At 48.4% G+C, this 27,785-nt stretch overlaps 1 protein-coding gene across 1 annotated transcript; it reads right to left on the bottom strand.

The window, feature by feature from the left end:
- Positions 1-944: 944 nt before the first annotated feature.
- On the bottom strand, positions 945-20,814 carry IL22RA1 (interleukin 22 receptor subunit alpha 1). The gene is made up of 7 exons (XM_049878268.1): positions 20,759-20,814; positions 14,756-14,888; positions 13,616-13,794; positions 11,480-11,658; positions 8,457-8,595; positions 3,772-3,893; positions 945-1,889 (listed from the first exon to the last, which is right to left on the bottom strand). The coding sequence occupies exons 1-7, from the start codon at positions 20,799-20,801 to the stop codon at positions 945-947; spliced, it is 1,740 nt and encodes a 579-aa protein (XP_049734225.1). The 5' UTR covers positions 20,802-20,814.
- Positions 20,815-27,785: the final 6,971 nt, after the last annotated feature.

Raw genomic sequence — 27,785 nt, forward strand, 5'->3', positions numbered from 1 at the left:
TCCTTCAGGGGCTACATGGCCCCATGTTCCTTTTAAGCCCTGTTGTCAGGGTAGGGCCTGAGACTCCTTCCTGCAGAAAACGTTAATGTGTTCTCCCTCCCTGGTGGACCTGCATTTCACCTGGGGTAAAATCTCACAAAGGAATGAATAAGGTCGAAATGGTGGAATTTTAGGCTGTAACCCTGGCTGGGAAACCCTGGTGGCATAGTGGTTAAGTGTTACGGCTGCTAACCAAAGGGTTGGCAGTTCGAATTCGCCAGGTGCTCCTTGGAAACTCTATGGTGCAGTTCTCCTCTGTCCTATAGGGTCACTATGAGTTGGAATCTACTTGATAGCACTGGGTTTTTTTTTTTTTTTTTTAACCCTGGCTGGGCATGAGCCCCAGCCCGCGCCCCTCCCTGCAGTCTTGCCATCGAGCAGCCTCTGGCCTTGGCAGAAGTGCAGGTTGTTCTGGTTCTGCCCAGCCTGCTGTGAGGCATCCTTTTCCAGGCTCCTTTTTTCACCTTTGGGGAATCACAGAGGAGGCAGAGGCCTCAGCGTTCTGTCAAACTAGATGATGAAGCTGGCCGGGAATGGGGTGCCGGGGTGCTGAGAACCAGGCTCCTGGAGAGCTTTGAGCCAGCCTATTAGGAAGTGGGGCCTGGATCTCTGGGATGCCTCCCTGCATTAACTCCTCGCTCTCTGACTGTCCGGTCCTGCCTCCCAGGGCCCGTATACTTGCTCATTTGCACATGCTACACACCCTCCGGCAGCTCCTTATCACGTCTCTTTGTTCTGACAAGGGAAGCTCACCGTGGCAGGGGCCCAGTGTCCCCTCCCTCTGGTTCTCTCAAGGGCACCCACTTGGAGCTGGGCTGCAGAGTGTGTGCATGGTTGGGTGTGATGACTGAGGACGTGAGGTCGGCGGGCACAGGGAGGCAAGCCCTCCGCCAACCATTCTCCCCTCAGGCCTCCCACTGCACGGTCAAGGCCAGGCCTCTGAAAAAGGACTCCAGCTCGACAGACTGCTCCAGGTCTGGGGCCTGAGGCTCTGCGTTCTTGGTGTCTGTCCTGGACACTGGAGCCTCATCGTCCTTAGGGCACACAAGGGACTCTAGCAGGCCCCAGTGACTTGGACTCTGGCCTGAGGGAGATTGTGGAGGGGAAGGAGTGTGCAAAGGAAGGGACATAGGGCAGCCCTCAATCTGAAGAGAGGAGAGCAAGGGGAGCTGGCCTTTTAGGTACCCTGGCATCCCTGGCTCCCCATCCAGGTCAGGCACTTTGTCTGTGTGAGCTCCCAGATACTGGTGGGAGGATTTTGCTTCTTGAGGCTCCTCCGCAGCCAAGGAGGTCAAGGCTTGCAGAGAAAGGCCATCCGGGATGTAGCTTCTGACCGGAACCTCTTTCTGGAGCTGACCTTTAGGCCTGAGGTGCTTGGGAGTAGAGAGTGGCACAGGCGGGGAGTCTTTTCCAGAGCCTTCCATGCACACTCCATAGGATGCAGGCCAGCTGTCCCGAGTGGCCTGAGGGGCACAGGAGGGAGGCAGGACCTTGGAGATTGTCTGTGGAGTGTAGCATGGAAGCTCAGCTTCGGAGGTGGTCTGAGGTGTGTAGGATGGGAGCCTGACCTTGGGGCCAGCCTGCGGAGCATAGGACAGTGGGGAGGGTGTCTGGTGAGGTGGCACGTCATGAAGCTGAAGGACAGAGATGTCTGACTGTCCAAAGTAGGTGGTCTCAGGCAGGTCATGCAGCTGCAGGGCTCCTGGGGGCTCCCTGGGCCTGCACACCTTCACCTGGGAGTACTGGACTGACTGGGCCAGGCCACTGGGGCAGCTGAAGTCCAAGGCGGGGATCAGGATGTGTTCCTGGACGAACTGCAGCGGCTGGAAGGTCAGGACTGGCTGGACATTCTGTGTGGAGACAACAGTCCACCTCATTAGGGCACGTTCAAAGCCCCAATGGTGACGTGAGTGAGGTCCCCGTGGGGAGGCATCTGGGAAGCTTTTTCATGGTATAGTTACTCCACATCCCCCTTGCTTTTGAGAATCCTCTAAATGCTGGGGCCTCTGGGAGGGGACAGGGGCTCCCAGGCCTTTAGTTAAGGGCTACTTCTGGAGTCCAGGTTATCTTAGGGAGGGGAGATTTAGGCTCTGGTTTCTCTTATTGCTATTGTTAGATGCTGTTGAGTCAGCTCCCCATGGCAACGCCATGAACAATGGGCTCGGACCATTGTGCTCCAAAGGGTTTTCAATGGCTGACTTTTTAAAATAGATAGCCAGGCCTTTCTTCCTACTCCGTCTTAGTCTGGAAGCTCCACTGAAACCTGTTCAGCATCCTAGCAACATGCAAGCCTCCTCCACTGACAAACAGTGGTGGCAGTGCATGAGATGCACTGGCCAGGAATGAAACCTGGGTCTTCTGCCTGGAAGGCAGAATTTTACCCCTGAACCATCACAGCCTCGATTCCAACTCATAGAGACCCTATAGGACAGAATAGAACTGCCCCATAGTGTTTCCAAGGAGCAGCTGGTGGATTCGAACTGCCGACCTTTTGGTTAGCAGCTGAGCTCTTAACCACTGCGCCACCAAACCCATTGTCAGAGCAACCCTATAGGACAGAGTGGAACTGCACCATAGGGTTTCCAAGGAGGAACTGGTGGATTTGAACTGCTGACCTTTTGGTTAGCAAGCATGGCACTTAACTACGAGGCCACCAGAGCTCCACTGCACCACCAGGGCTCCCCAGTACCTTTAGGAAGTACACAACCCAGGAAGGAGACACCAGACCTTGGGCTGGGTTGGAGCACACTCTTGAGGTGGTGGCCCACATTGCTCCTTGGCTCCCAGCTCCCAGGGCCTGATAGGGGACAAGCTGGGAAAGGATGGGACTAAGGGAAGGCAGGAGAGTTCTACAGGAAACGGCTCTTCTGGGCTGTGACACTGAGCAACACGCCCTCAGAGCTACCGTGTTCCTTGGATGGGTGAAAGTTGTGCAGATCGCTCTCGTCTCTGCCGGTGCCTGACACTTCAGCTGAGGCAGAGCCAGCCTCCACGTAGGGGTTGCTGGTGTGATTTGTATGGCTTGCACAGGGCTTTACATTTTTAAATTAATTGCCAATATTAAGAATTGGGGATTTTACATTACAATCTGAAATATTGGCTTCTCTTGAAAAAAGGGAAGGATCTGGCAACACTGGGCCTCTGTTCCCATGTGGCCACACTTAGCTGTCCATTCAGACAGGGCATGAGGCTGCGGCTCACCACAGCCGCCATCTCTCCCATTAACCACCCATGACAGCGACCTGCTCACTCGATGCCTGTGGTACCTGCCAGGCCCTGCACGCTTTCAAGCTGCACTGATTTTCTATTCCATATCCGCTATTCTGGAAACCCTGGTGGTGAAGTGGTTAAGTGCTACGGCTGCTAACTAAAGGGTCGGCAGTTCGAATCCACCAGGCGCTCCTTGGAAACTCTATGGGGCAGTTCTACCTTGTCCTATAGGATCGCTACGAGTCAGAATCGGCTCGATGGCACTGGGTTTGGTTTTTTTTTTTTTTTTAATCCGCTATTCCTGACCCCTTGTCCCTCTACAACACACTCCAAGACCCGCAGGCCACGCTTTTGCCTGTTCTCAGTTGGACTGTGAGCTCCTCAAGGGGAGAAACAAGACCTAATTTCTGCTTTGTGTGCTGATCCCCACAGTTAAGGGAGAGCCGGAGTCCCAGCCCGTGCCTCTGCTGCCCCAGGGCCTCCCCTGGGCTTTTCCCTCTCAACCCAGCTGGGACTGCTCACCAGGGAGTTGGGTGGCTGAGGCGGTTTAGTGACGTATCTGTAGCTCAGGTAGCAGAACACAGCGACGAGGAAGCCCATGGAGAACAAGAAGGCGCCCGAAAAGGAGTAGGTCCACGTTCGATCTGGGTGAGCCAAGAGGTCAGAGAATGAAGGGTGAGGCTGGGGTCTGGGTCTGGGCTGGATCCCAAATGTGAGTGCTGCACACTGGGGGCGCTTCCTACTCTGCCCTGTCAGGTGAGGCTTGGGGAGCCTCTCCCACCCTAGTACTTGCAGGGCCAGGGCAAGGTCACACACCATAAAACAAATCAAAACCAGTTGCTGTCGAGTTGATTCCAACTCAAGGTGACCCCATGTGTTACAGAGTAGAACTGCTCCATAGGGTTTTCTTGGCCATAACCTTTACAAAGCAGATTAGATCTTTCTACCACGGCACCACTGGGTGGGTTCGAACCACCAACCTGTGTGTTAGTAGTCTAGAGCAAGCAGTTTGGACCACCCAGGGGCCTAACCCACACACCATATTGATGTCTAAACATCCACTACCCGTAAAGCATGCTTTTACACTCTTATTAAATAAAACATGCTCTATGTTCCCATCTTGACAACTACACTCTTCCTAACAACCTGCAAGGTCAGGCTTGAATTTAGAATTCTCGGACTTCTTGGGGTACTGTGCCAAAGTGTGGAGGTGCAGGGAGAGCCCCTGTGAGGCCTTGAGCCCACCTCAGCTCTATCTCATACTGCCAGGAGCCTGGCCCAAACCCCATGGCTAAGGCCACTCATGGCCCCACAAATAGCCACCCATTGGCTACCCTTTGGGCCAAGAGTCTGCACTCAGCAGAATGTCTGTCCTCAGGAGGAAGAACCCCAGGAAAAAGGTCTGAACAGGCTGGATGCAGGCTTGAGCTGTTTGCACGGGGATTTGAGGATCCCAGGTGCCCAGGGTGTTGTCTAGAAGGGAGGCCAAATGCTCAAAGTAGATCTAGCTCTTTTACTGTGTAGACTCTTCATCTCTGAGGAGGGGCCTCTAAACTATGGGGCTCAGGGATGGTCCCCTATTGCCTGGGTCTAAGGTGAGGGAGTGGGGCAGAGGCAAGGGAGAAGTGACAGTGAAAGGGGCCTGCTCTCCCACCTCCCTACCAAGGTAATGGTCTGGGTACCAGGGAGGGCCTTGCTGGGGATGGGAGGCTGGGAAGGCACCACTCTTTCTAAGAGGGAAGGAGAGGGACAACTAAGGGCTCCAGTGCCTGGGCATTCTTCCTGTGGTCTGGCATCTTTGGATGAGTGCAGCCAATTCTTGGCATGACCACTTCCTGTCATCAGTCCAAGTGGGACTTGTGAAGGGCTTGATGAGGAAGAGGTTGGTAGAGATTTTGGTAAACTGACATTTGAATTATCCAGGAGTTCTGACTCTTTAAGCACCTTTCTTCTGTTCCTGGCCTCCCTTGTGGCTTCAGCTTGGGGAGTTAATTACCACCTGCCAATGACCTCGGCCATCGCTGGGACCCCGGAATCGCTGGAGCCTCAACTTCTAGCCCACTCTCAGCTTCTCCCTCGGCCCGGTGTCTCAGGCTACTCTAGGTCAGCTTCCCACCTCAGTGATACCCTGTCCCCTGTCACACGGTACGGCTATCACTGCTCCAGGGAGATGACCTGGCCCTAATTTCTCTACATGACATGCCTAAGGTTACTGGAAACCCATTGCTCATTGTACAAGGACAGGATAAGGACTTGGAACATTCTCTGGTTTGACATATTTCTCATATGCTATTTCACCCAGGGGAGGCAAAGTGGAGTAATAAAAGCGACACTGGCTTGGGATTAAGGAATACTGGGTGTTAGAGTTCTGACTCAGCTACTGGTGTGCTGTGCATCCTTTCTCTGGTGCACTACCCTCTCTGGTTCATCATTTATTAACAACAGTAACCAGTGATTATTGAAGTCTTACTATGTGCCATGCACTCTACTGGGTGCTCTACCTATATTATTCAACTAAATCATCAAAACAACTCAGAGGTATAGGGATGTTCTCCTCTTAAAGATAAGGAGCCTGAGTCTCAGAGAGGCTAAGTGACTTGACAAAGGCCATGTGGCTACTCAGCAGAGACACCAGGGTTGACCCATGTAACTCTAAAGCTCATCCTCACAGCCACTACTCTATGATACCTCAGTTTCCTCATCTGTAAAATGAGGATATGGGGCGAGATGACCCTTAGAGCCCTTTCAGCATCAAAAGGCTGTGATGATGCTCTGTGACCTTCCCAGGAATCCTGAGAGGTAGATACAGTGGGGGGTCTGAACTCTTGAGGGTAAGGCAGACCCCAGAACACAGTGGCAGGATGGAGTAGAAGGGGCTAGCTATAGACCACTTTGCAAAGTGGTGCTTAGAGGCCAGGATTCAGATGGATCTAGCTAGGTTCATTGATCAGCTGTGTGGCCACAGCATGTTGCTTAACCTCTCTGAGCCTGGAGTTCCTCATCTGTAAAATGGGGGTGATGTTACAGGATTGTTATAAAAGCTAAATGAGATAATATATGTAAAGCATTGAACACAGTGCTTGGCAATATTGTAGGTGTTTAAAAATGGTAGGATATATTATTAATATAATTTATTTTAAAGAATAAGGTGCCTTCTATCTTAGTCACCAAGAAGTATGATTTGTATAAAAGAATATATAGCCTTAGATATATAGCTCATGGACTAACTCATGTAAGGACAAGCCAATAGGAGAAGGGTGGGATGGTCCAGACATTGTAAAAAGCCAGGCAGGATGGGGTGGGGGAGGGATGGGGCAAGAGTTGTCTAGTATGATCCAGGGAAGAGGATCATACATCATATATACGCTCTCAGCTCAGATCCCATAAAGCCGGCTTCCTTTTTCTAGCTCTCCTTTTGCCAAGTTCTATTCTGGGCTCCCCAGGGGCCCTTTTCCCAGTAAGGGCATGTCCCGTACCAGTGGCCAGTGCCAGCTGTTCCACTAGGCATGTCTTCCCTGTAAAGTAATGCACCAGGGCTCTGGTGGAGAAATCACCCCTCTCTGGGCCCCTCGGACAACTGAGGTGTCGAATTTCTGAACAAAGCTGAGGACCAGCAGCTTCGCCACAATGACTCCACCCAGCTGGAGTTGCCCCCCCATCACTGTAGCTCCCACGTTGCACCTCCGGCCCCATCTCCTCTTCCCTCTCGCCTGACAGATGAAGGGTTAGCTCCCAATGAAAGGCTGAATGACTTCCCCAGGGCACGCAGCTAGCTGATGCCAGACTAAGTCCTCCACGAGCCCCTTCACTCCTTACGTGGCACTCCTCTTTCCACCATACCAGGTACCGTATCCAGTCTCGAATTCAACTCCATCTGAACATTGGCAAGGAGCCCTGGTAGTATAAAGGTTAAGCACTTGGCTGCTAACTGAAAGGCTGGAGGTTTGAATCCACCCAGAGCTCTTTGAAAGAGGAGGAAGACCTGTTGATCTGCTCCTGTAAAGATTACAGCCTAGGAAATCCTATGGGGCAGTTCTACTCTATCACACGGGGTCTCTATCAACAACAACTGTTGGCACGGTTGGAACAGAAATCACCCACTGACATCGTTAATCTGAACATGATGACTAAGGTCAAGACTGTTTTTCTAAAGCCATCCAATCCACTGCTATCATTTTCATCCTACAAACCTACAGCTCTGAGCATTACAATATTTTTATCTGTCTGTGAAAATAAACACTAAAGAAAGTATCATGATGCCTATGACGAGTCAAGTTTCAGCCTTGTGTGCAGAGGAAGGGAGAATGGGACACCGTCTCACCAAGCAGATGATTCAGAACTATTTCTATAGTAGCACAGTGGTGAGGACATGGTCTTCAGAATTAGGCTGCTTGGGTTCAAACCCTGTGGGAACTTGGACAAATTACTTAACCCCTCTGAGCCTTGGTTTCCTCATCTGTTAAATGAGGCTGATAACAACAGTACCTGCTTCATAGACTACTTAGGAGAAATGTGCTTGGTAGTGCCTGGTACCTGGTTCTAGTTGCCGTTGAGTCAATTCACGGCCACCCCATGTGTGTCAGAATAGAACTCTGCTCCACAGAGTTTCCAGTGGCTGATTTTTCAGGAGGAGACCTTTCTTCTGAGGTGGCTCTGGGCAGACTCTACCCTCTAACCCTTCTATTAGCAGCTGAGCAAGTTAACCATTTTCACAACCCGGGAACACCTAATACTCTATAGTCCTGGTTCCCCATTATCCTGTTGCCTTCAAGTTGATTCCAACTCATAGTCCCCGTTAGCATGGCAAAAATGCTAGTTATCTTTATCACCATATTATTATTTGGCTTTGGAAGATATTGAGAGATCTTTTTATCCTCTCTGCTGTCTTCTTTGCAGATTCTGTCCCCCTTCCCCCAGCATATTTTACTTGGGTTAATATTAAGGTGAATTTGCTTTGCCAGGATACATAGGAAGCTTGTCAGAGAGAGGAAATCCAGATATAGGCTGGAGGGTGCAGATTAAACATTTGTTATGATACCTGTCAGCTAACTCATTCATGTCTAAACAAAGATTAACCTTAATAAAACACTAATAACCCTCCCATAGCTTTCCAGAGCATTGCCAAGCCTTACCTTGGTAACAGGAAAGAGGGGAGTCAACAATTGAATTCAGGACTTCCTTCTCCCTCTGGATTCTGCTAAACTTACCTGGCAGTGTCTTCACTCGGCAGATGTAGGGGGCGCTCTCCTTGGACCAGTTTGGAACACAAATCATGATATTCCCAAGGAATTCCGTGTCAGGGGTCAGGCCAAGGAACTCGTATTCTCTCTGTTTCCCTTCGAGGTGCTAAACGTGACAGAGAGTTGAAAGTGATTCCTTTTACAGGCTAATCCCCATATAGACCCAAGAAACCCTGTTCACTCCTCCTGGGTTATCATGCTTAGTAAAATGGTACCTCCAGCTCCCCAAACCAGAAACCTTGAGTCAGTTTGCTTTCTTCATTCCTATTCTTCTACCTTCTGCTTTATCCTCACATCCAATCAGCCATGAAACTCGACATACATTCACTTAGAACAATGCCTGGCATACCCACTAAACCCACTGCTGTTGAGTCGATTCTGACTTATAGCGACCCTGTAGGGTTTCCGAGGCTGTAAATCTCTAGGATGCCAACTGCCACATCTTTCTTCCCTGAAGTCGCTGGTGGTTTCGAACAGCCAACCTTTCGGTTAGCAGTCGATCACTTTAACCACTGTGCCACCAGGGCTCCTTGTGCCTGGCATATAGTACAAAAAAAAAAAAAAAAAAACCTGGTTGCCATCAAGTCAATTCCAACTCATGGCAATTCTATGTGTTGCAGAGTGGAGCTGCTCCATAGGGTTTTCTTGACTGTAATCCTTATGGAAGCAGATTCTTCCACAGCGCTGCCAGGTGGGTTAGAATCTTCAACCTTTATGTTAGTGGCTGAGAGCAAACCATCTGTGCCACCCAGGGACTTACTCTATAAATGCTAGCTGCTGCCATCATCATCAACACAATTGACCCCAGGGATGCAGCCGTCGAAAGGTGACTCGGTAGGTTGGAAGAACCTGCATTTTAAAGACGTGTTGCAGGTGTTCTGATGAAATTGGTTTGGGACCACATTTTGAGCAATTAGTTAATCAGCCAAATTGTGCTTTCCAGAAATGTCCTAAGTTTTCCTCTCTGATTGTTGTGAACAGAGTAGACGGGGGCGGGGGGGGGGGGTGGAATGTGAGCTTTGAACTGAGCTGGATTTGAATCCTGGCTATGCTATTATTTTCTAAGCAATTCTGAGTAAGTGACTTAACCTTTCTGAGCCTCAGTTTCTTCAGGTGAAAAATGGAGAGAGTAGCACCTTCTTCAAAAGGCTGTAATGAAGACTAAATGACATGTACAAATCACCTGGCATACAGCAAGGGCTCAGAAATTGGTATTGGCATCAATGATGAAAACTTTTTGGAAGGCAACATCATTTCCCCCCACCATATTCTTAAGTTACTCTACCTACAGATGTTTGAATTCTTGTTTTAATTCCCTCCTCACCCATTAGATTATAAACTCCTTGAATGCAGGAATCACAGAGCAAGCTGGAAATAAATATTTATTCAATGGGATTATGGATTAGCGGCACAGGCTAGGGGGAAAAATACCACATTTTAAAAAAAATACAAAAGGAAATGACTTTTATATCATTTGTGTTAATCTATGTTCGAGCCTTCTACCTATCATTAGTGTAATGATTACTATGTAACAGGTTATGATGTGTGGACACTTCAAAATACAAGTGTTTTATGTTGTTGGTGGCACAGTGGTTGAGCACTCAACTGCTGACCAAGGGTTGGTGGTTCAGGCCCACCAGCTACCACGAGGCGGAGGGATACAGTGGTCTGCTTCAGTAAAGATTAAAAAAAAAAAAAAAGAACAAAAAACCAAACCTATTGCCATCAAGTCAATTCCAACTCATGGCTACCCTATAGAACAGAGCAGAACTGCCCCATAGGGTTTCCAAGCAGCGGCTGGTGGATTTGAACTGCTGAACTTTTGGTTAGCAGCTAACTCTTAACCACTACGCCACCAGGGTATAGCCTTGGAAACCCTATGGGGCAGTTCTGTTCTGTCCTATGGGGTCACTCTGAGTTGGAATTTGACTTGACAGCAATGATTAGAGTTGTTATTAGGTGCCGTCGAGTTGATTTTGATTCATGGTGAACTGGTGTGATGAGTAGAGCTGCCTCTTGGGTTTTTCTGGGCTGTGATTGCCAGGTTTTTCTCCCTTGGAGTGCTAGGTGGGTTCAAACTGCCAACCTTTTTGTTGGCAGCCAAGTGCTTTACTACAGCACCACCAGTGCTCTTTAAGCATTTCACAGAGCCACAGAATTTCAACTTTTAGGGAAATTTTAGGGATGCCTTGACTGTCATTTTACCAGTGAAGAAAGGAGGCACAGAGTAAGTAGTCTCCTATCAAGTGTTCCAAAGACAGGGGAGGGAAAACACTGTAGACCGAATTCGACCCTCCTGAAACCTGGTTCTTTCATGGCAGTGTTTTTTCCTTTGGTTAAAAGAACAGATTTTTCAAGGGCAGTTGTTGCTGAAGGGGCATTGAGTTTCTGTTAAGGGAGATGAAAAAATCTGGAAATGGATAGCGATGATGGTTGTACAACGTGGAGAATATAATTAATGTCACTGAATTGTGCATGTAAAAAAGATTGACATGGCAAAGGTTTTATTATATATGTTTTTTTTTTTTTTTACCATAAAAGGAACACTTTTTAAAAAAGAAGAAGAAAAGACGCTGCCTGTTTCCATTTCCCACAAATAATGGAGAACCAACAGAAAGAATTGAAGCAGTAGAAATTGATTTCAGCATTTCCCAGAGTGGGTACCTGAAGACATTAATAGACGTTGTTCCCTCTGGATCTTAATGGGTGTTAGGCAAAAAAAAAAAAAAGTCCATATTATACCAAAAAAGAAGAGTCTCTGGTCAAATAAATTGGAGAGACTTGTGTTAAATCGGAACTGGAGTCTTGGCTCTGCAGGACTTCTCAGAGCTTTTACCAAGTGAATCTATAAGAGGGAGGCTATGATTGGTGATGTTTGCTGGGCTTCAGGGAGCCTCTGAAGGGACACATTTTGAGAAATGCTGATTTGTATGACACGTCCCCTTTCTACTTCCCAGGCAGGAAAGGATCAGGGCATAACATACACTTACCATTTTGTAGGTGCGGTTGATCTGGAGCTCTAAGCGGTACAACACGTTCTGGAAGAAGATCTCCTCCAGGGTTAGCTGATGGCCGTCCTCTGCATGAATGGGCGTGGAGGTGGGATGGATAACCATCTGGACAGATCTCACTTTGGGGATACAGGTCACATCAGGCGGTTTGATGGTAGCTGGAAAATCAGAAAAAGAAAAAGTCAGAGTAGGTGGTCAGTCTCTGAGCCTGGCCTGGGTGATGGGAAATGGCTGCTCTCTCTCCTCCCATCCCAACCCCAGCTATGCTCCTGAAAGTATCAGCTAAACAAACAAGTGAAAAGAGAAAAGTTCTGTAAGCAACTGGTGTTTGGATTTAAGGCTGGAAACGGATGACCCAAGGTGGGAGGGAAGAGCCCAGGATAAGGGGCACTGGCTCCTTAGGTTGGTCATGACCTTGCACGTACTCCTCCCTGCACATGTCATGCCCTCCGTGGCCACCTGAGGCTCCCCCAGACAACCCTTCCTCTCTACTCTATTGTCAATGACAGTTTTGGGGACTGATGACTCAACAACATACGCTAAATAATGGCTGGGGAGCTCAATATTGTCAGGCTCAAAGACCAGACCGAAGACTTCAGTCTCTCTCAAGATGAAATTTTCCAAATAACCCAAAGACCTTTACTGGTTTACAGATTCCTTTGAGAATTTGATGAATGCTATGGATTTCCCCTCTAAAAAGGTGCATATACAAAAGTCTTTCCCTGAACCATTTATAAAAATTCTTCGAGGATCAATTGACCAACCACGATTCAAAATATATGAGCTGGAAGGATGTTCACTTCAGTGTTCTCTATAGAATTGAAAAACTGAGCTAACTGTCCCCACAAAGGGGATTAGGTAAGTAAATTAGAGTGCCCATAGAATGACTAGTTTCATAGCTGGGAGATCTCATGCTATGAAAAATATTTAATGAGGGGCAGATGTTCATGATACTATTACATGGGGAAAACAAGATTATAAAATACTGGGTACAGTTGCTAGTAACTTCAGTTACGTTCGTATGTTGAGGTTATTTCGGGTGGCTTTTATTCTTCTTTGTGTATTTCTACATTTTCCAAATTTTCTACAATGAACCAGTATTAATTCAACAAGCCGGAAAACAAAACAAAACAAAACAAAACAGAACACTTGCTTAATTATATTTCCTACTTTCTTAAAAAATAATGTGACTCTTAAGTCAACTGGTGACTATCACTATGTGTTTAGCTTGTGTGTGGAGCTTGGCAGTTCATACCTACTCAGGAATTCATGCATTCATTTAACAATTAAGTGTTGAGCGTCTTCTATGTGCCAGGCCCTGTGCTAAGAGCAGGGAGGACATGGATTCCACAGCCCACACACTCCCTCACAGAGCTCACATTTTAGTGGAGGAGGCAGATAATAAACACGTAAGCAAACACAATAAATGCGGATTGTGATATGAGCTATGAAGAGAATGAACGGTGTTATTTCGATAGAAAATAATAACAGATGGTGATCTACTGAAATCAGCATGTCAGGGCTGGGGGTGGGGACGCTCAACTCACTTAGGTGTGACCTGGAGCTGACACCTACGGATTGGAAAACAGCCTCATGAAGGGCAAGACCTGGGGAGCAGCAAGGGCACTGTGGCAGGAAAGAGCTTGGCGTATTCCAGGATCCATGTAGCAGGGAGAGGGGCCAAGATGGGGACAGAGAGGTGGGAAGGGCCTGGCAGGCTATAACAAGGAGCTGGATCTTACTTTAAGCCCCCGAGCAGCCATTGGAGGGTTTTAAGCAGGGGTGAGAGGGCCAAATTTATGGCTTGAGAAGAGCTCTCTGAATGCCCCATGGAGAATGGGCTGGAGGAGGTCAAGGAGGGAGTGGGGGAAATGAGTTGGGAGGCTGTGGCTGTGGTCATGAGGTGAGACGAAGACGGTGTGAACCTGGGAGGTGGTGGAGATGGAGAAAAGTGAGCGACACCCTGGAGATGCTCTGGAGCCAGGGGCACCTTCCCTAAAAGCCATCTCCCTAACTGCTCCCGGGAGGCAGAGCCACGCTGGCCCCTGCACCCACCCGCTCCAGAGAAGAGGCTGGTCCACCCCTGTGTTCTCCTCTTCCCTCTCCCCCACTCACTGTCTTGCAGCAGGCTGAACCGGTGGCTCATCATGGCGGCTGTCTGGCCCCCTGCATTCACGGCGGTCACCCTGGCGTAGTAGAGCTCGGTGAGGTTGCCTGTCTCCGCGGTCAGGTTGCAGGATTTCCAGGTGACTCGCTGGCAGCCCTCCTTGGCCAGCCACTTGCTGTCTCCGTACCTGCAGGTGAGGGAGGGATGGGGCGGTACCTTTTGTGAGCAGGCCCTGTTCTAGGCCCAACACTTATTAATAATGATCGTGATATCAAATGTTTACTTAGCATGTCTGTATCCCAGGTCCCGTAAGTGGGTGATCTCAGTCAGTCCTACCAACGGTCCTGTGAGGTTCATCCATTGCTCTCACTCTTTTTCAAATTAGGGAGCTGAGGCGCAAAGGACTAAACTTTGCCCAAGTATCTAAACTATGCATGTGGGAAGCCAGGATTTGAACACAGTCCACAGTCTGCATTCATCCTTTCCACGGTCCTTTGAGACAGACCTTGCTGTTCCCATTTTACAGATGAGGGAAGTGAAGCTCAGAGAGTGGAAGTGACTTGCCACAGGGTGAAGTGGCAGGACCAGGAATGGAACCCAGGTTTGTAGGCTCCTGAGCCCATGCCAACCCTCTTCCCCTCCGTGGGAAGAAAGCACAGGAACAGGAATGTGGGCTGCTATGGCGTGGCAGGGGGCCAACTGGGAGGGTGGGGGGGGTGGGCACAACTTTCTGATGACCCAATCTTGCTAATAATAATAAAACAATTATTGATAGCTTATTACGTGCCAGGCACAAGTGTTAACTATTTTCTTTATCTAATTTTATCCACCAAACAACCCTAGGATGAAGATACTTCATTATCCTAATTTTATAGATGGGGGGACTGAGAATTGGTGACGTTACATGACTGTCCAAGGTCACACAGGCTAGCTAGAGTGGCATTCGAGCGGGGCAGTGAGACTCGAGAACCTACACTTTTAACCATTATTTTATCCTCCCTCTGCAAACAAAACAGAAAGGAGCAGAGCTTGATCTAGGAGGGACAGTGTAGCGTCAGTCCAGGTTGATGAATGGGGCATGTGGGGATGGGGGGATTTCCCTAGAGGGCTTGGTTTCAGAGTAGAGTTGGGCTGAGAGGGAAACCTACGTCTTATACTCCACGCTGTAGACCGTGTCTGGGGTGCTCCCTGGCCCGCTGTCCCACGTCAGGATGTTTTCAAAGTTGTAGGACTGGAATTTCACGTGCTGAAGAAGATTCGAGGTGTTCTCAGCAATGTGGGCTGCAGGGGGATGAGAGTAGGGTGAGCAAATGGACTCATAGACCCCCTCCCCCGCCAAGCCTTCTTACCAAACTGCCCCACAAGAGGGAGGCGAGGACTGACGTCACCCGCACACGGAAGACTGGGCTAACTGACCACTCTCTGCTCTCGTTCACTTCCTTTTTTTTTTTTCTTTTGTATTGAGATATGATTCACATAGTATAAAATTTACCCTTTTACAGTGTACAATTCATAGTTTTTAGTATATTCACAAAGTTGTGCAACCATTATAGCTATCTAATTCTAGAACATTTTCATCACTCCAAAGAGGGATCGTGTACCCGTTAGCAGTCACCCCCCATTCTCCTCTCCCCCCAGCTTCTGGCAACTACTTGTCTACTTCCTGTGTCTGTGGATTTGCCTATTCTGGACTTTTCATCTAAGCAGAATAATGCAATATGTGGCCTTCTGTGTCTGGCTTCTTTCTCTTAGCATAATGTTTTAAGGTTCACCCATTTTCTAGCAGATATCATTACTTCATTCCTTTCTATGGCTGCAAAGTAGTCAATTGTATGGATATACCATATTTTGTTTATTCATTCATCAGTCTATGCACATTTGGCTTGTTTCTACTTTTTAAATATTAAAAATAATGTTGCTATGAACATTGGTGTACAAGTTTTTGTGTGGACATGTTTTCAATTCTATTGAGTATCGAATTGGAATTGCTGTCATATAGTACCTCTAGGTCCCTGGGTGGCACAAATGGTTTTCACTTGACTACTAATTGAAAGGTTGGCAGTTCGAACCCACCCAATGCGGCTGCAGAAGAAAGGCCTGGCAATCTGCTTACATAAAGATTATAGCCAAGAGACTCTTATGGAGCTCAATTCTACTTCGTAAACATGGGGTCACCATGAGTCAGAACCGACTCGATGACAACAGGTTTTTTATAGTACTTTAATATTTAATTTTTTGAGGAACTGCCAACTGTTTTCCAAAGTGGATGCACCATTTTACATTCCTACCAGCAATGTTTAAGGGTCCCAATTTCTTCACATCCTCTCTAAGACTTGTTGTCCCTCATTTACTTCTTAACAGTCTGAAATTGGTGTCTTCCCTCCCAGTTTAGAGACATTAGACTAAAACTCGTAAGAAGGAGCTTGCCCCAAGTCAATTATTTCAAACAATGGTGGAAGAGGTATTTGTGAATTTCCACCTCTCTGCTTGCTAAACACCACGCTGACTTCTCACTAAGGTAAAGGCACCTCTGGCAGCCACACAGACTGAGGCCCTGCACAGTCAGGGTGACCTAGGGGAGTTGTTTAAGCAATTAGAACCTCAATTTCCTCATCTCTGAAATGGGAATAATTCTACTTACCTAAAAGAAAACAGTGGCAGCTACCATTTAAGAAGTTCTCACCGGGCTCCAGGCACTAAATTCTTTTGACCATCTGATTAGGTGGTTGCTATTACTATACCCATTTTGTGGATAAGAAAAACTGAGGCTCAGAGAAGATCATTTACCAAACGTCACAATTAGCAAATGACAGTGCCTACCATATTCATCCCAGTGCTAAACTGGTTGTGGGGCAATGTCTGTGAAAGTATTTAGCATGAAGTAGGTGCCAATATAGGTGTGTTGAGTCTGAAGGGATGGGACCCGGGAAAGCAAGAGATTCACGCTATAAGGAGGGGGCTGTCCTATTCACTCTTTCTTATGGGTTGGGGGGAGCTTCAGAGGCCTAGGCCCCTGGTAATGGGATCAGCTTAAGGAGGGTGGGAGGAGAGAGGAGGGGAGAAGCTGTTTCTGACAGATTTGGTGGCCATCTCTTCCAGCCTCGGGCTTTTCCCAATCATTAATATTATGGCAAAGGAAGGACAGCAAAGGCCTGAGCCCCAAGAAAGGGACAAGGAGAGGGGCTGCTACCTCTGAAGCAATCATCACTATAAATGAGAGCCCTTGATTTACAAATCCCCTCCCTCAGCCCTCCAAGTCTGGCCTGTGGTGAGGAAGGAGGTGTAGGAAAATGGTGGCCAGGGCTGGCAGCTGGCTCTGAGCATGCTCAGAAGGCTCTGGTTGACTGGGGTGGGAAGCAAGCTGGTGCCAACCCAGTCAAATCAGTGCTTGAGGCCTTGCGTGTGTGTGTGTGTGTGTGTGTGTGTGTTGGGTGTGTGTGTGTTGCCCCTGGACAGGCGCATCACCACCGGCAGGCCCAGGGTGAGAGGGAGTGGATAGTTATTTACTCCCGTCCCCCAAGTCTATGGTATTCCTGCAAGAGGGGTCCGTGGACTGGGGAGGCACCTGTGGGGCTGGCGAAGAATATTCGGATAGTCCAGTCATGCTGCACATCCACTGGTTAAACCCAAGGCAACTGTTCTCTCTGAATCTGCGTCGGCCTGGCCTAGCAGTTGCAGAAATCTTTGTCTTGCAGGCTTCTCAGAGCCCCCAGAATAGGACTGGGGGAGGGGAGGGGTGTCTTACTACCTTATCCAATGTGATGGCTGTGCTTCTGAACCCCAACACGTGCCTGAAATCTTGCTTGGATCTGAGTCTGGTTGGGATTGAAGTCGGGGAATGGGTCCTGGATTCAGAGCTGGGTCTTAGGCTGAGGGATGGAGTCCAGCTGAAGTTAGAACTGAGAGGTGGCTTCAGGTGGGATGGTGGGGTCAAGAACAGAGAGGGAGAGGGCGGCATCTGAGAGACAGCTAGGTCTGCCTGGGCATGGGCTTGGCCTCCCCTGGTCGTAGGTCAGGGTTTTCAGTGGGAAAGGTTGCTGGTTGGGGTCAGTGTCCTGGGTGGGGAGTAGAGAGGCTGTATGAATTGGAGGGGGGGTCGTGGCAGAGGCAGGGGCACCTGGGTTGGGTGAAGTTCACAACACTTTTCAGGAGGGAACTGAAGTTGGCTTCCTGAAGTGGGGTGGGTGGACCCCAGCAGGCCCAAATCTTTTAGGAGGTGTTGGGGTAACAAGGCCTCACCTCTCCTCCTGCCTGACTTGCTCCTTTTCCTCCTCAAATCTATCATCCATTCCTCAGTCTGAGTCATTTATGCACTTCTCAGGATGAAAGTCTACATTTTGAAACCCTGGGAGACCTGTGTTGTAGAACTTAGCAGCCTGGTGGCCTTAATAAAAGGAAAGTTTTCACATTTGTATGGAAAACCAAATTTACGCCAATCACTAAAAAAAAAAATCACTAGAGAAGCTAAAAAATAACGAACAAAAAGCAATTCAACATTCTCTGCAATCAGCTTAAGAATGTAGGGGTAGCACTTTAGAGAGTGGCATCCGGGGTCTTTAACACTAACAAGCAGTCATCTAAGATGCATCAGTTGCTCTCAACCCACCGGGAGCAAGGAAGAATGAAGAACACCGAAGATACAAGGTAATTATGAGCTCAAGAGACAGAAAGGACCACATGAACCACAGACTACATTGGCCTGAGAGCAGACCTAAATGATGCCCAGCCACAACCAATGACTGCCCTGACAGGGAACACAACAGAGAACCCCTGAGGGAGCAGGAGAGCAGTGGGATGCAGACCCCAAATTCTCATTAAAAAAACAGGCTTAATGGTCAGACTGAGACTAGAAGGACCTCGGAGGTCATAGTCCCCAGACCTTCTGTTAGCTGAAGATAGGAACCATTCCCAAAGCCAACTCTTCAGACAGGGATTATACTGGACTATAGGATGGAAAATGATACTGGTGAAGAATGAGCTTCTTGGATCAAGTAGACACATAAGACTATGTTGGCATCTCCTGTCTGGTGGGGAAATGAGAGGGTAGAGGGGGCCAGAAGCTGGCCAAATGGACACGAGGAAAGAGAGTGGAGGGAAGGAGTGTTATGTCTCATTAGGGGGAGAGCAATTAGGAGTGTATAGCAAGGTGTATATAAATTTTTGTATGAGAGACTAACATGATTTGTAAACTTCCACTTAAAGCACAATAAAAATTAATTAAAAAAAAATCAGTGAGAAAAAGAAAGATTTGGAAACAAACAAACCAAAAAAAAAGTGGGGGCAGGGAGAACCTGGGTCCCCAAAGTGACCTTATAGGTTGCTGTCAAGTCAATTCCAACTCATGGCAACCCCATGTGTTGCAGAGTAGAACTGTGCTCCATAGGGTTTTCAAGGCTGTAACCTTTTGGAAGCAGATTTCCAGGTCTTTCTTCCGAGGCACTTCTGGGTGGGTTCAAACTGCCAATCTTTTGGTTAGGATTAACATTTTGTGCCATCCATGGACTCCAAAGTGATCTTGTTGTTATTGTTAGATACCGTTGGGTCGGATCTGACTCAGGGAGGAGGCCCTGTGTACAACAGAATGAAACGCTGCCCGGTCCTGTGCCATCCTCACAGTCTTAGTTACGTTTGAGCCCATTGTTGCAGCCACCGTGTCATTCCATCTCATTGAGAGTTATCCTCTTTTTTGCTGACCCCCTAAGTGAGCTTACTGACCCCTAACAGTTTCCAGAGGACTGTTTCTCATGGGTCCCCATCTTAAAGCTTCCAACCAGCATGGAGAGTCTGAAGGCACATACCTTCGGGCTCTTGGGAATGCATCACATCTCCCGGGCCCATAGTAGGCTGTGTGCCAGGAATGCTCAGCTTGGTCTCAGGGGAAAACAGACTGGAGGGGCCGGGATGGGGGCCGGGCTCATCAGTCCCTTGCAGCTGTGGGTCAGGTCAGCACGCACCCAGGACCGCACTGGGGAAAGCCCTGGCTCTTCCTAGCCAGCTGCCTCATCCTGCCCTTGAGCGAGAAGGTGCTGCTTCCTCTTCCCTTTAGTTAAGACCACATTTTTTAAATCTTTTTTTTTTAATTTTTATTTTTATTGTGCTGTAAGTGAAAGTTTACAAATCAAGTCAGTCTCTCACACAAAAACTTACATACACCTTTGCTACATACTCCCAATTGCTCTCCCCCTAATGAGACAGCCCGCTCCCTCTCTCCACTCTCTTTTCTTGTCCATTCTGCCAGTTTCTAACCCCCTCTACCCTCTCGTATCCCCTCTAGGTAGGAGATGCCAACATAGTCTCAAGTGTCCACCTGATCCAAGAAGCTGACTCCTCACCAGCATCCCTCTCCATCCAGTTGTCCAGTCCAATCCCTGTCTGAAGAGTTGGCTTTGGGGATGGTTCCTGGTAAGACCACATTTTGACTTGAGAGCTTTCCTGAGAAAGATCCCTGGGTTTTATTTAATGTCTTTGGGGAGCAGAAAGACCATCTAGAGTCTCACACGTCTGTCTGATAGTTCTCCATAATGTTGAGTTCAAATCTACTTTATTGGATTTGAAAACTATGCCCTTTAGTCCTGTTTTCAAAAGGACTCTGGTTCTTTTAAGACCTATTCATATAGTAGACCTGGCCACTCTGGGAGAAAATATTCTTTCAGCTCCAGCAAACGGGGCTGGAAGAGGCCGCACAAGGGCATGGAGAGAGGCAACGGCACTGCAGGATTCAGGCTTTGTCCATCTTGTCCCTCCCCTGCCTCCCCTTGTCAGGCTGGTGTGGGCCAGCAGCAGAGGAATGGGTAGTACAGCTTCTATCAGGATGATCAGAGGGGCCAAGGTATGTCCGCCTCCACCAGGCCAACTCTCCATCCACTGGGGTAGGGAGGGTTGGGACCCCCAGTTCAGACAGTTGGCTACTTCCCACCCTTGTCTCCAGACTTGAGAGTCAATTGAGTCTCTGGGAGAACCCAGGGCCTGAAGCACCCTCTCCTCCTCCCCAGCGCCTTGAGCTAGGCATCTGCTTTTGCAGGAGAATCTGGCACCCAGTTCCGCCCTAGCAGAGAAGAAACTGAAACTGGCTGTGCTGGGGCTGGGTGGAGTGTGAGGGACTCCTAGGGCGAGGGTGGCAGGGTCTGACCACAGGGCAGGTAGGCACTCACCAGCCAGGGATCCCACAGCCAGGATGGTCAGTAGCATCCTCATCGGGTCCAGCACGGAGCCCTCTTTTGACCTCTACTCTGGGCCCCGCACAGCTCCAGGGCTGGGAAGCCTTGCCACCTTGGCAGCTGGCTCCACCTGAGCACGGGGCGGGGACAGAAGGAGAGGGTGGGACTGGGGCCAGGGGAGCAGGGGTACAAAGGTACCTGGCTTGTGCACTCCTGAATTCCAGGTCCTGGGCGGGATCCAAGGGAGTTCCCTTCCTAGTTGCAAAAGACAGCAACACTGACAGGCTGGCTTGTTTATCTGGTCTGGCGGCTGGGACCTGATTTACCCCAAGACTCTTTAGTGGTTTATCTAGGAGCTGGGAGGCAGAAAAGGCAACGATAATCCATGATACACATTCTTATCAGAAAGCAATTTGGCAGTAGATATCAAAAGACTTCAGCACTTACCTATCTTTTGCCCCAGCAGTTCCATTCCCAGGGGATTTACCCTGAGGAAACTGGACAAGGGAGCAAAAAATATGTTCTAGAATGTTCCTTGAATCAAAGGAAAAGCTATCACTCCTTGCCTTTGTTCTGGCAGGAGGAGATTCAGGGAATCCGATGGCATTCCTTGTGCCCCATGTCCAGGCTGGTCCCCCGTGCTGGCCAATGTGCCTAGGAACAGCCTTCTCCTTGAGTGGCTGCCAGGTTCGGATGTCCAGGCCTCTTACTTTGAGTCTCTGGGGTCTGGAATCTGCAACAGGTTAGAAAAAAACTGATCTCAAACTTTAGCGATTCCTTCTGTTGTGCAAGAGGTGAGGGCAAAATCCATAAGTGGGCTGTTGGTTCAGAACAATGAAGACTCAAGCTGCTCAGCCAACCTATGGTTCTTCCGTGTAGAGCTACATCTGGAGAGATTAGCATGACTCACTGGGATTGGCATTTGGGGCAGGGCGTGAGGGGAAATGGTTTTCTCCTCCTTGCTGGGCCCCCCAGAATGTTGAAGGGGACTAGACTCTGGTTAGGGTGGACATGTTCAAAGGGCCCTGCTTGTGGGGAGAGGTTGGCTGGCCCCAGTCTCACAATGGCAGGCCCAGCCTATGGCAGGAGAGCTGGCCCATAAAGGATCGTGTGGAGGGTTTGGCTTCTGGACGTAATGGGCTGTGATATCCAAGGACCTATGTTTAAGTTTTTATTTTCTGTGTTGTAATTGTGTTCTATCAACTCTGAGTCTTTGGTGAAGTTTGTTCAATGAAACAGTCATATTTAAGCTGTGCTTTACCAAGTTTTTCTTCTACTACAGGAAACTACATTTCCAGGATCCTTTGTCAGCTGCTTCCTGATAGGCTTAGCCAACGGGAGGGACTGGAGGAAGACTGGAGAGCTGGAGGAGAGAAGTCAGGGTATTTCTCTCCCTCTTTCTCTGCTTTGAATGATAGCCCCGGTGATGGCTGTGTCTCTCTGGGACTCCAGCTCCCGCTGGGCAGCCCCCCCGGCCAGGCAGCCCCCATCATATTTCTAGCTCCTTTCAGGTGGTCAGCTTCTGGGCTCTGGAACACCACCTCCCCCATATTTCCCTTCAACTCAAGGGGTAACGCAGCTTCCTGCTGTGGTGAATCTCTGGGCTACCTCCCAGTCCCTGACTGGATTCTCAGCTGTCCCATCATCTGGGTAACCAACTCCCTGGTAATAAATTCCCTTGGTTTGAAAGACTAGAGATATTTCTGTGTTCCTGAATGGACCATGATAGACGCGGGGCTTTTGACAACTCCAGGGACAATATGGAGTGGAGAGGTCATGGCCCAGACCAGGAACAGGTTACCAAATGCCAAGAGGAGACCCATAGGGAGAAGAGGAGCAGTTTCTGGACCAAGATGGCTGCCTGACTGAGAGCATAGTCTGCAGCCCTGTTAGATCTGTGGACACGTAAGCCTTTCTTGGGGATTCCCAGAAGTACCAAGAGGAGAGAATGTGAAGAAAGAAATAGACCCCCTTAGTCATGAGGAACTGTAGTTATGTAGGAATCCACAGGAAAGAAGATGTCCGGATTTTTAAAGAATTTGAGAACATCCAGACTTCATTTCTACTAGTTAAAAAAAGGGGGGGGGGGAGCATTCCCCATGCCCAGCATTTGGTTAAATGAATGATGGTGTATGTTCGCCCAATGTAAGACCAATGCACCTTCAAAATGATGCTGGAGAAAAATGTTTTGTGGCTAGAAGACATTCACCATATATCACTGAATAAAAAGAGATGTGGACTAAACCATGAGTAGTACAAGCCTGGTTAAAACACACGCATACACACATAGAGAAAAAGTCTTGAAGACTATGAAAATATTAATTGTGCTACCTCTGGATGGCTGTGGAATTAAAGGTGATTTTAATTTTCTTCCTTCTGCTTATTGGCATTTTCAAAACATTTTATAGGAGATATATCACATTTTTTTTCTAGGCTAGAGAATAAGTTTGTATACGTCACCCCTTGTGACTCCCAGGCGCCCACATCACACACACTCACTGGAATGCCCACCTGTGGGTTCTGACTCATTTACAAGCATCTGATCTCAGCCCCTGGCATGGAGTTGCAGCCTTATAGGCGCCCAGGCTCAGGGCCACACTGCACTAATGCTTTATTAAAGGGATCAGGTTAATAGGCAGCTTTGGGAGAAATTGTGTATTAAGAAAAAGCAAGGTTACTGAACAAAACAAAGAGGTTATTAAAGTGCCTTTGTCTGGGCTGGACTCCTCTCCTGGAATGTCATTTCCTCTCTCTTAGCTAAACCACCTCTTCTTCCAAGTCCAGCTGGGATGGTTTCTTTTCCTGGAAATGGATGTCGCCCACATTCGTGACAACGCCAGCTCACAGCAGTCTCACTTCTAAGAATCCTTCTAGAGCTTCCAGTCTGTCCTGCATTTGGGCATTGCCCAGTGTTATTCTTCAAGCCTGGAGGGGAGAGAGTAGGGTTGGGGTAGAGGTGAGTCATGAGCACTGTCTTCAAATACCTGAGAGGCTGTTGCCTGGAGAAGGGTCTAGAATCCTTTTGTGTAACTAAATCTAAACAGGAAAACCAGGGGCAGTGGGGAACATGCTAAGGAAGCAAGCTCCCTTTGATTCAGGAAAACAGCTCTCACTACGGTGGTATGGCTCGCTTTCGGATGGGCCGCCTGCAAGATAGAAAGCTGTTGGTTGCTGGAGGTATTCAAGGAGAGGCTGTGACCACTGGTAGATAGATGTTCCCTAGATATCCTCATCTTCTGGTCTCTAAAATTCAATGGTTCTTGTCTCCCCAGTGAGGGAGAAAAAAAAGCGTGCCGGTACAAAGAGAACCCCTTGTATTTCTCTGTACTCTCCATGTTGTGGCTGAATACGGAGCAGGTATCCAACATCGACTTACGGGGTTGACCTTTATAGCAGCAGATTCACTCAGCTGATTCACTCTGGCCCAGACTGCCAGGAAGATATGCTTGTTTTCTCTCTGATAAATTCTTCCAGTGTGTCTTGCATTCTCTTGTCTCTGAGCCTTTGTATGAGCTATTCTTGCTGCCTGGAACACCCTTTCCACCCCCTCTTCCTGTCTAACTCCTGTTCCTCCTTCAGAACTCTTCGCAAGTTCACTTTCTCCAGGAAGCCTTCTCGGTGTGTGTCACCCAGCTCTGAGCTCCCATGGTCCCCTGCGTATCCCTATCCTAGCATGTGTCACGATAAACAATATCACTTGTGAGTAATATGCTCCTGCAAACAATCAACTCTATGAGACCAAATGGTCAATATTTACCCAAAGCAACGATAAGAAGGCAAGGAGGGGAAGGGAAGGTAGACCAATGGAAACAGAACAAACAGAATAGCACACTATACTATCTGTTGCCTCGTGTTTCCTCTGGCCGACCATGGGTATGTCTGGGACAGGGCTTGTCGCTTGCCCTCTTCGGCATCACAGTGTCTAGCACCACCTGGCCCAGAGCACGCACTCAGTAATATTTGTTGAATGAGTCAGTGGGCGGGGGAAGCTGGCCAGGGCTTCCGTACTGGCTATAGAACATCCCTAGGCTGTAAAAAGGCCTATCATAAAATGACAAATGGAGTCCCTGGTGGTGCAACTTATTAATGTACTTGGCTGCTAACTGACAGGTTGACAGGTGCCTCAGAAGAAAGGCCTGGTGATCTGCTTCTGAAAAATCAGCTATTGTAAACCTTGTGGAGGACAGTTCTACTCTGACACATATGGGTCACCACGAATCCAGGTCAAGTTGTCATTAACTGGTAATTAGTAAAATGACAAATACTCAGGTATGGGACCAGCTGCCTTCCTTTCTCTCAACACCCAGGGATGCCAGAACCTGCTCTGCAGAGGCAAGAATGTCAAAACGTAGTGGGGTAAATGATGCCCTGATCCATGCCACTCCATGGACGAACCTGATAGATGCTCAGTGAAATGGATCAACCACCAAAGGACAAATATTTTAAGATCTCGTTTATATGAAACAACAAGAATAGGCAAATGTCTAGTGACCAAGGTTTATTAGAGGCCGGGAGCGAGGGGGGACAGGGGAGCCATTGTTTAGGCAGCACTGACTGTTTATAGTGATGGGAAGTTTGGCAATGATTGTGGGTGGTGTTTGTACAACATGATTAAAGTAACTGATACCACAAAATTGTACACCTGAAAAATGTAGAATTGGCAAATGTTGTGTTATATATATTTTTACATCAATAAAAATACAAACATTTAAAAATCTAAAAAAAAGTCAGCGGGGTGTTCACAGGAAGTCTTCCTAGGGACATGCTGTCTCTCTGGCCGGTATCTTGCTTGTGAGAGAGGCTAAAGGGGTCCCTGACATTCCTGGGCAGGAGCAAGGAATGCCTTATGGATGATCTACCCCAGATCCTCTTCTTGGAGAAAAGCTGAGAAGTAGACTCACTTTGGGGGTCCATCTGACTCCAAGGCCTGGGCATTGTCAACTGGGGACACTGACTTAGATGGCCCAGGTGTGGAGCCTGGGTCTGGTCCTAAGTCTGCACCTGAATCCAGGTGACCATGAATAGGTCTTGTCCCCTTCCTGGGCCTCAGTTTCTTGGCTTGGTCTAGAAGGCATCTAAGAGCCCTTGGAGCTTGACTGGCTTCTGCTTCTATGTCACCTTTGGGTGGGAAACTACCCCTAAACATCCCAGAATTCCCTTCATGACTATTGTCAATGACATAAGCACAAATTCAACTCAGTATTTATTGACTCTGCTTATGATTGCAGCTTTCTTGGGGTAAGGCATTCTAGAAGCTTCTTGCATGCTTATAAAGCCATGCTTCTTCATAAAAACATTGAAAAGATTCTGCTTCTCATAGCAGAATTGGGCAAAGTGTTTCATATACCCCCCAGGAGCCAGGTGGTATGAACAGAATATGGGCTTTGGCTCAGATAAACCTGGGTTCAAATCCTGCCTCTGCCACCTACCTGCTGCATGCTTCTGGCCCTCAGCTTTCTCATCTGCAAAATGGAAATAATAGTCTCTACTCTTTTTTACTCTTTGGCAATCCTGTGAGGATTAAACAAGCTGATGCCTCTGGACAGTTTCTGAGGAAGAGGTCTCATGCTGTGAGCCTCCTCTGTTACACAATGAAGGACAGAGGACAAACTGGGATTTGTAGGTGTGTGGAGTCCTGGTGTGTAGGATGTGGGGACAGAGGAGGGTGGTGATGAAGATACTGATAAATGTGCGATTAGAAATTTCAATTGGCAGTAGTTTCTGCAGTCAAACCCCAGGGATGGGGGAAGTCATACCATTGCGGCCTGCAGATTAGGCCTGAGGTTAATTATTTAGAGGAAGGGGGTTCAATGAAAGGGCCTGGGGCTCAGAGACAGAGTGGGAAAAGGCTCCGACCCCTGTTGTAATCTGGCTTCTTGGGTGGGTAAAACACACTGTGCAAGAACAGCCTGGACTCATCCGGAGGTGCCGGCACCTGGGGAGCAGCCCCCCTCTGTCTGCTGATGGTATCGCCCACCAGGACTGGGCGTGCAGAGGCATTCCTACCTCAGGACCCCACGGTCTCCGCCAAACTCACTTACAGAGGCAGCAAGGGGGGGAAGGGGGAAGATTGACAATTTATAAAAAGTTGTCACCCCTCCCTGTCCTGCATCATCATCACATGCCTATGGGTGGGGCTCCCTGGGCTGGAAGAGGTCCGGGAGCCAACCGGTATCTCTTAAGTAACTGACTCACTCATTTAGATATAGATACAACTTCTAGTCTGTGTCTACAAACAAACAAACAAACAAACAAACAAACAAACAAACAAACAAACAAACAAACAAACAAAGACCGACCGACCGACCGACCGACCGACCAACCCCTCATGACTTTTGCCCCATTTTGCACACGGGGCACGAGTTCAGAAAAGATACAAGCAGCACTCACTGATCAAGTCCTAAAGCACATGGGGGAAGTTCCAGGATGAAAACGCTAGGGGGCGATGGTACTGCTTTGTCTCCCACTTCTCTCCCGTTCCTCGTTTCCTTCACTGAGCCCTGATCCCCTCCTCTGAGCAGACGCTAGGTGCAGGAGGGACAGTCCTTCACGGGCGGCAGGAATTTGGGGCCTAGGACAGCGCTGTCTAATGCAAGATCTCCGGCTGCTTTATATGTAAAATGCACACACATCCAGCCCCTTGGGAGTTCTTGGCCCACCTCTTTGATGTTGTTAGTTGCCATCAATTCTGGCTTGTGGCCACCCTATGTGTTATAAGATTACAACTGTTCCATAGGGTTTTCTGCTGTAATTCTAATAGAAACAGATCACCAGGTCTTTCTTCTGTGGTACTGCCGAGTGGGTTCAAATCACCAACCTTTAGATCAGCAGTTGATCACAAACCATTTGCACCATCTAGGGATCTCACTCAACTTCTCACTGACCCCAGTTCATCATTTATTCATTCATTCGTTTTTCATTCATTCACTACCAAGTTTCCATCCTTGTCAGGTTCTGGTGCCAGGAGCAAAGAGTTCCTTTCCCAAAGGAGTTCTCAGAATGTAACATCATTATCCCAGCC

Source organism: Elephas maximus, chromosome 3, assembly GCF_024166365.1.
Source record: "Elephas maximus indicus isolate mEleMax1 chromosome 3, mEleMax1 primary haplotype, whole genome shotgun sequence".
Taxonomy (NCBI): Eukaryota; Metazoa; Chordata; class Mammalia; order Proboscidea; family Elephantidae; genus Elephas; species Elephas maximus.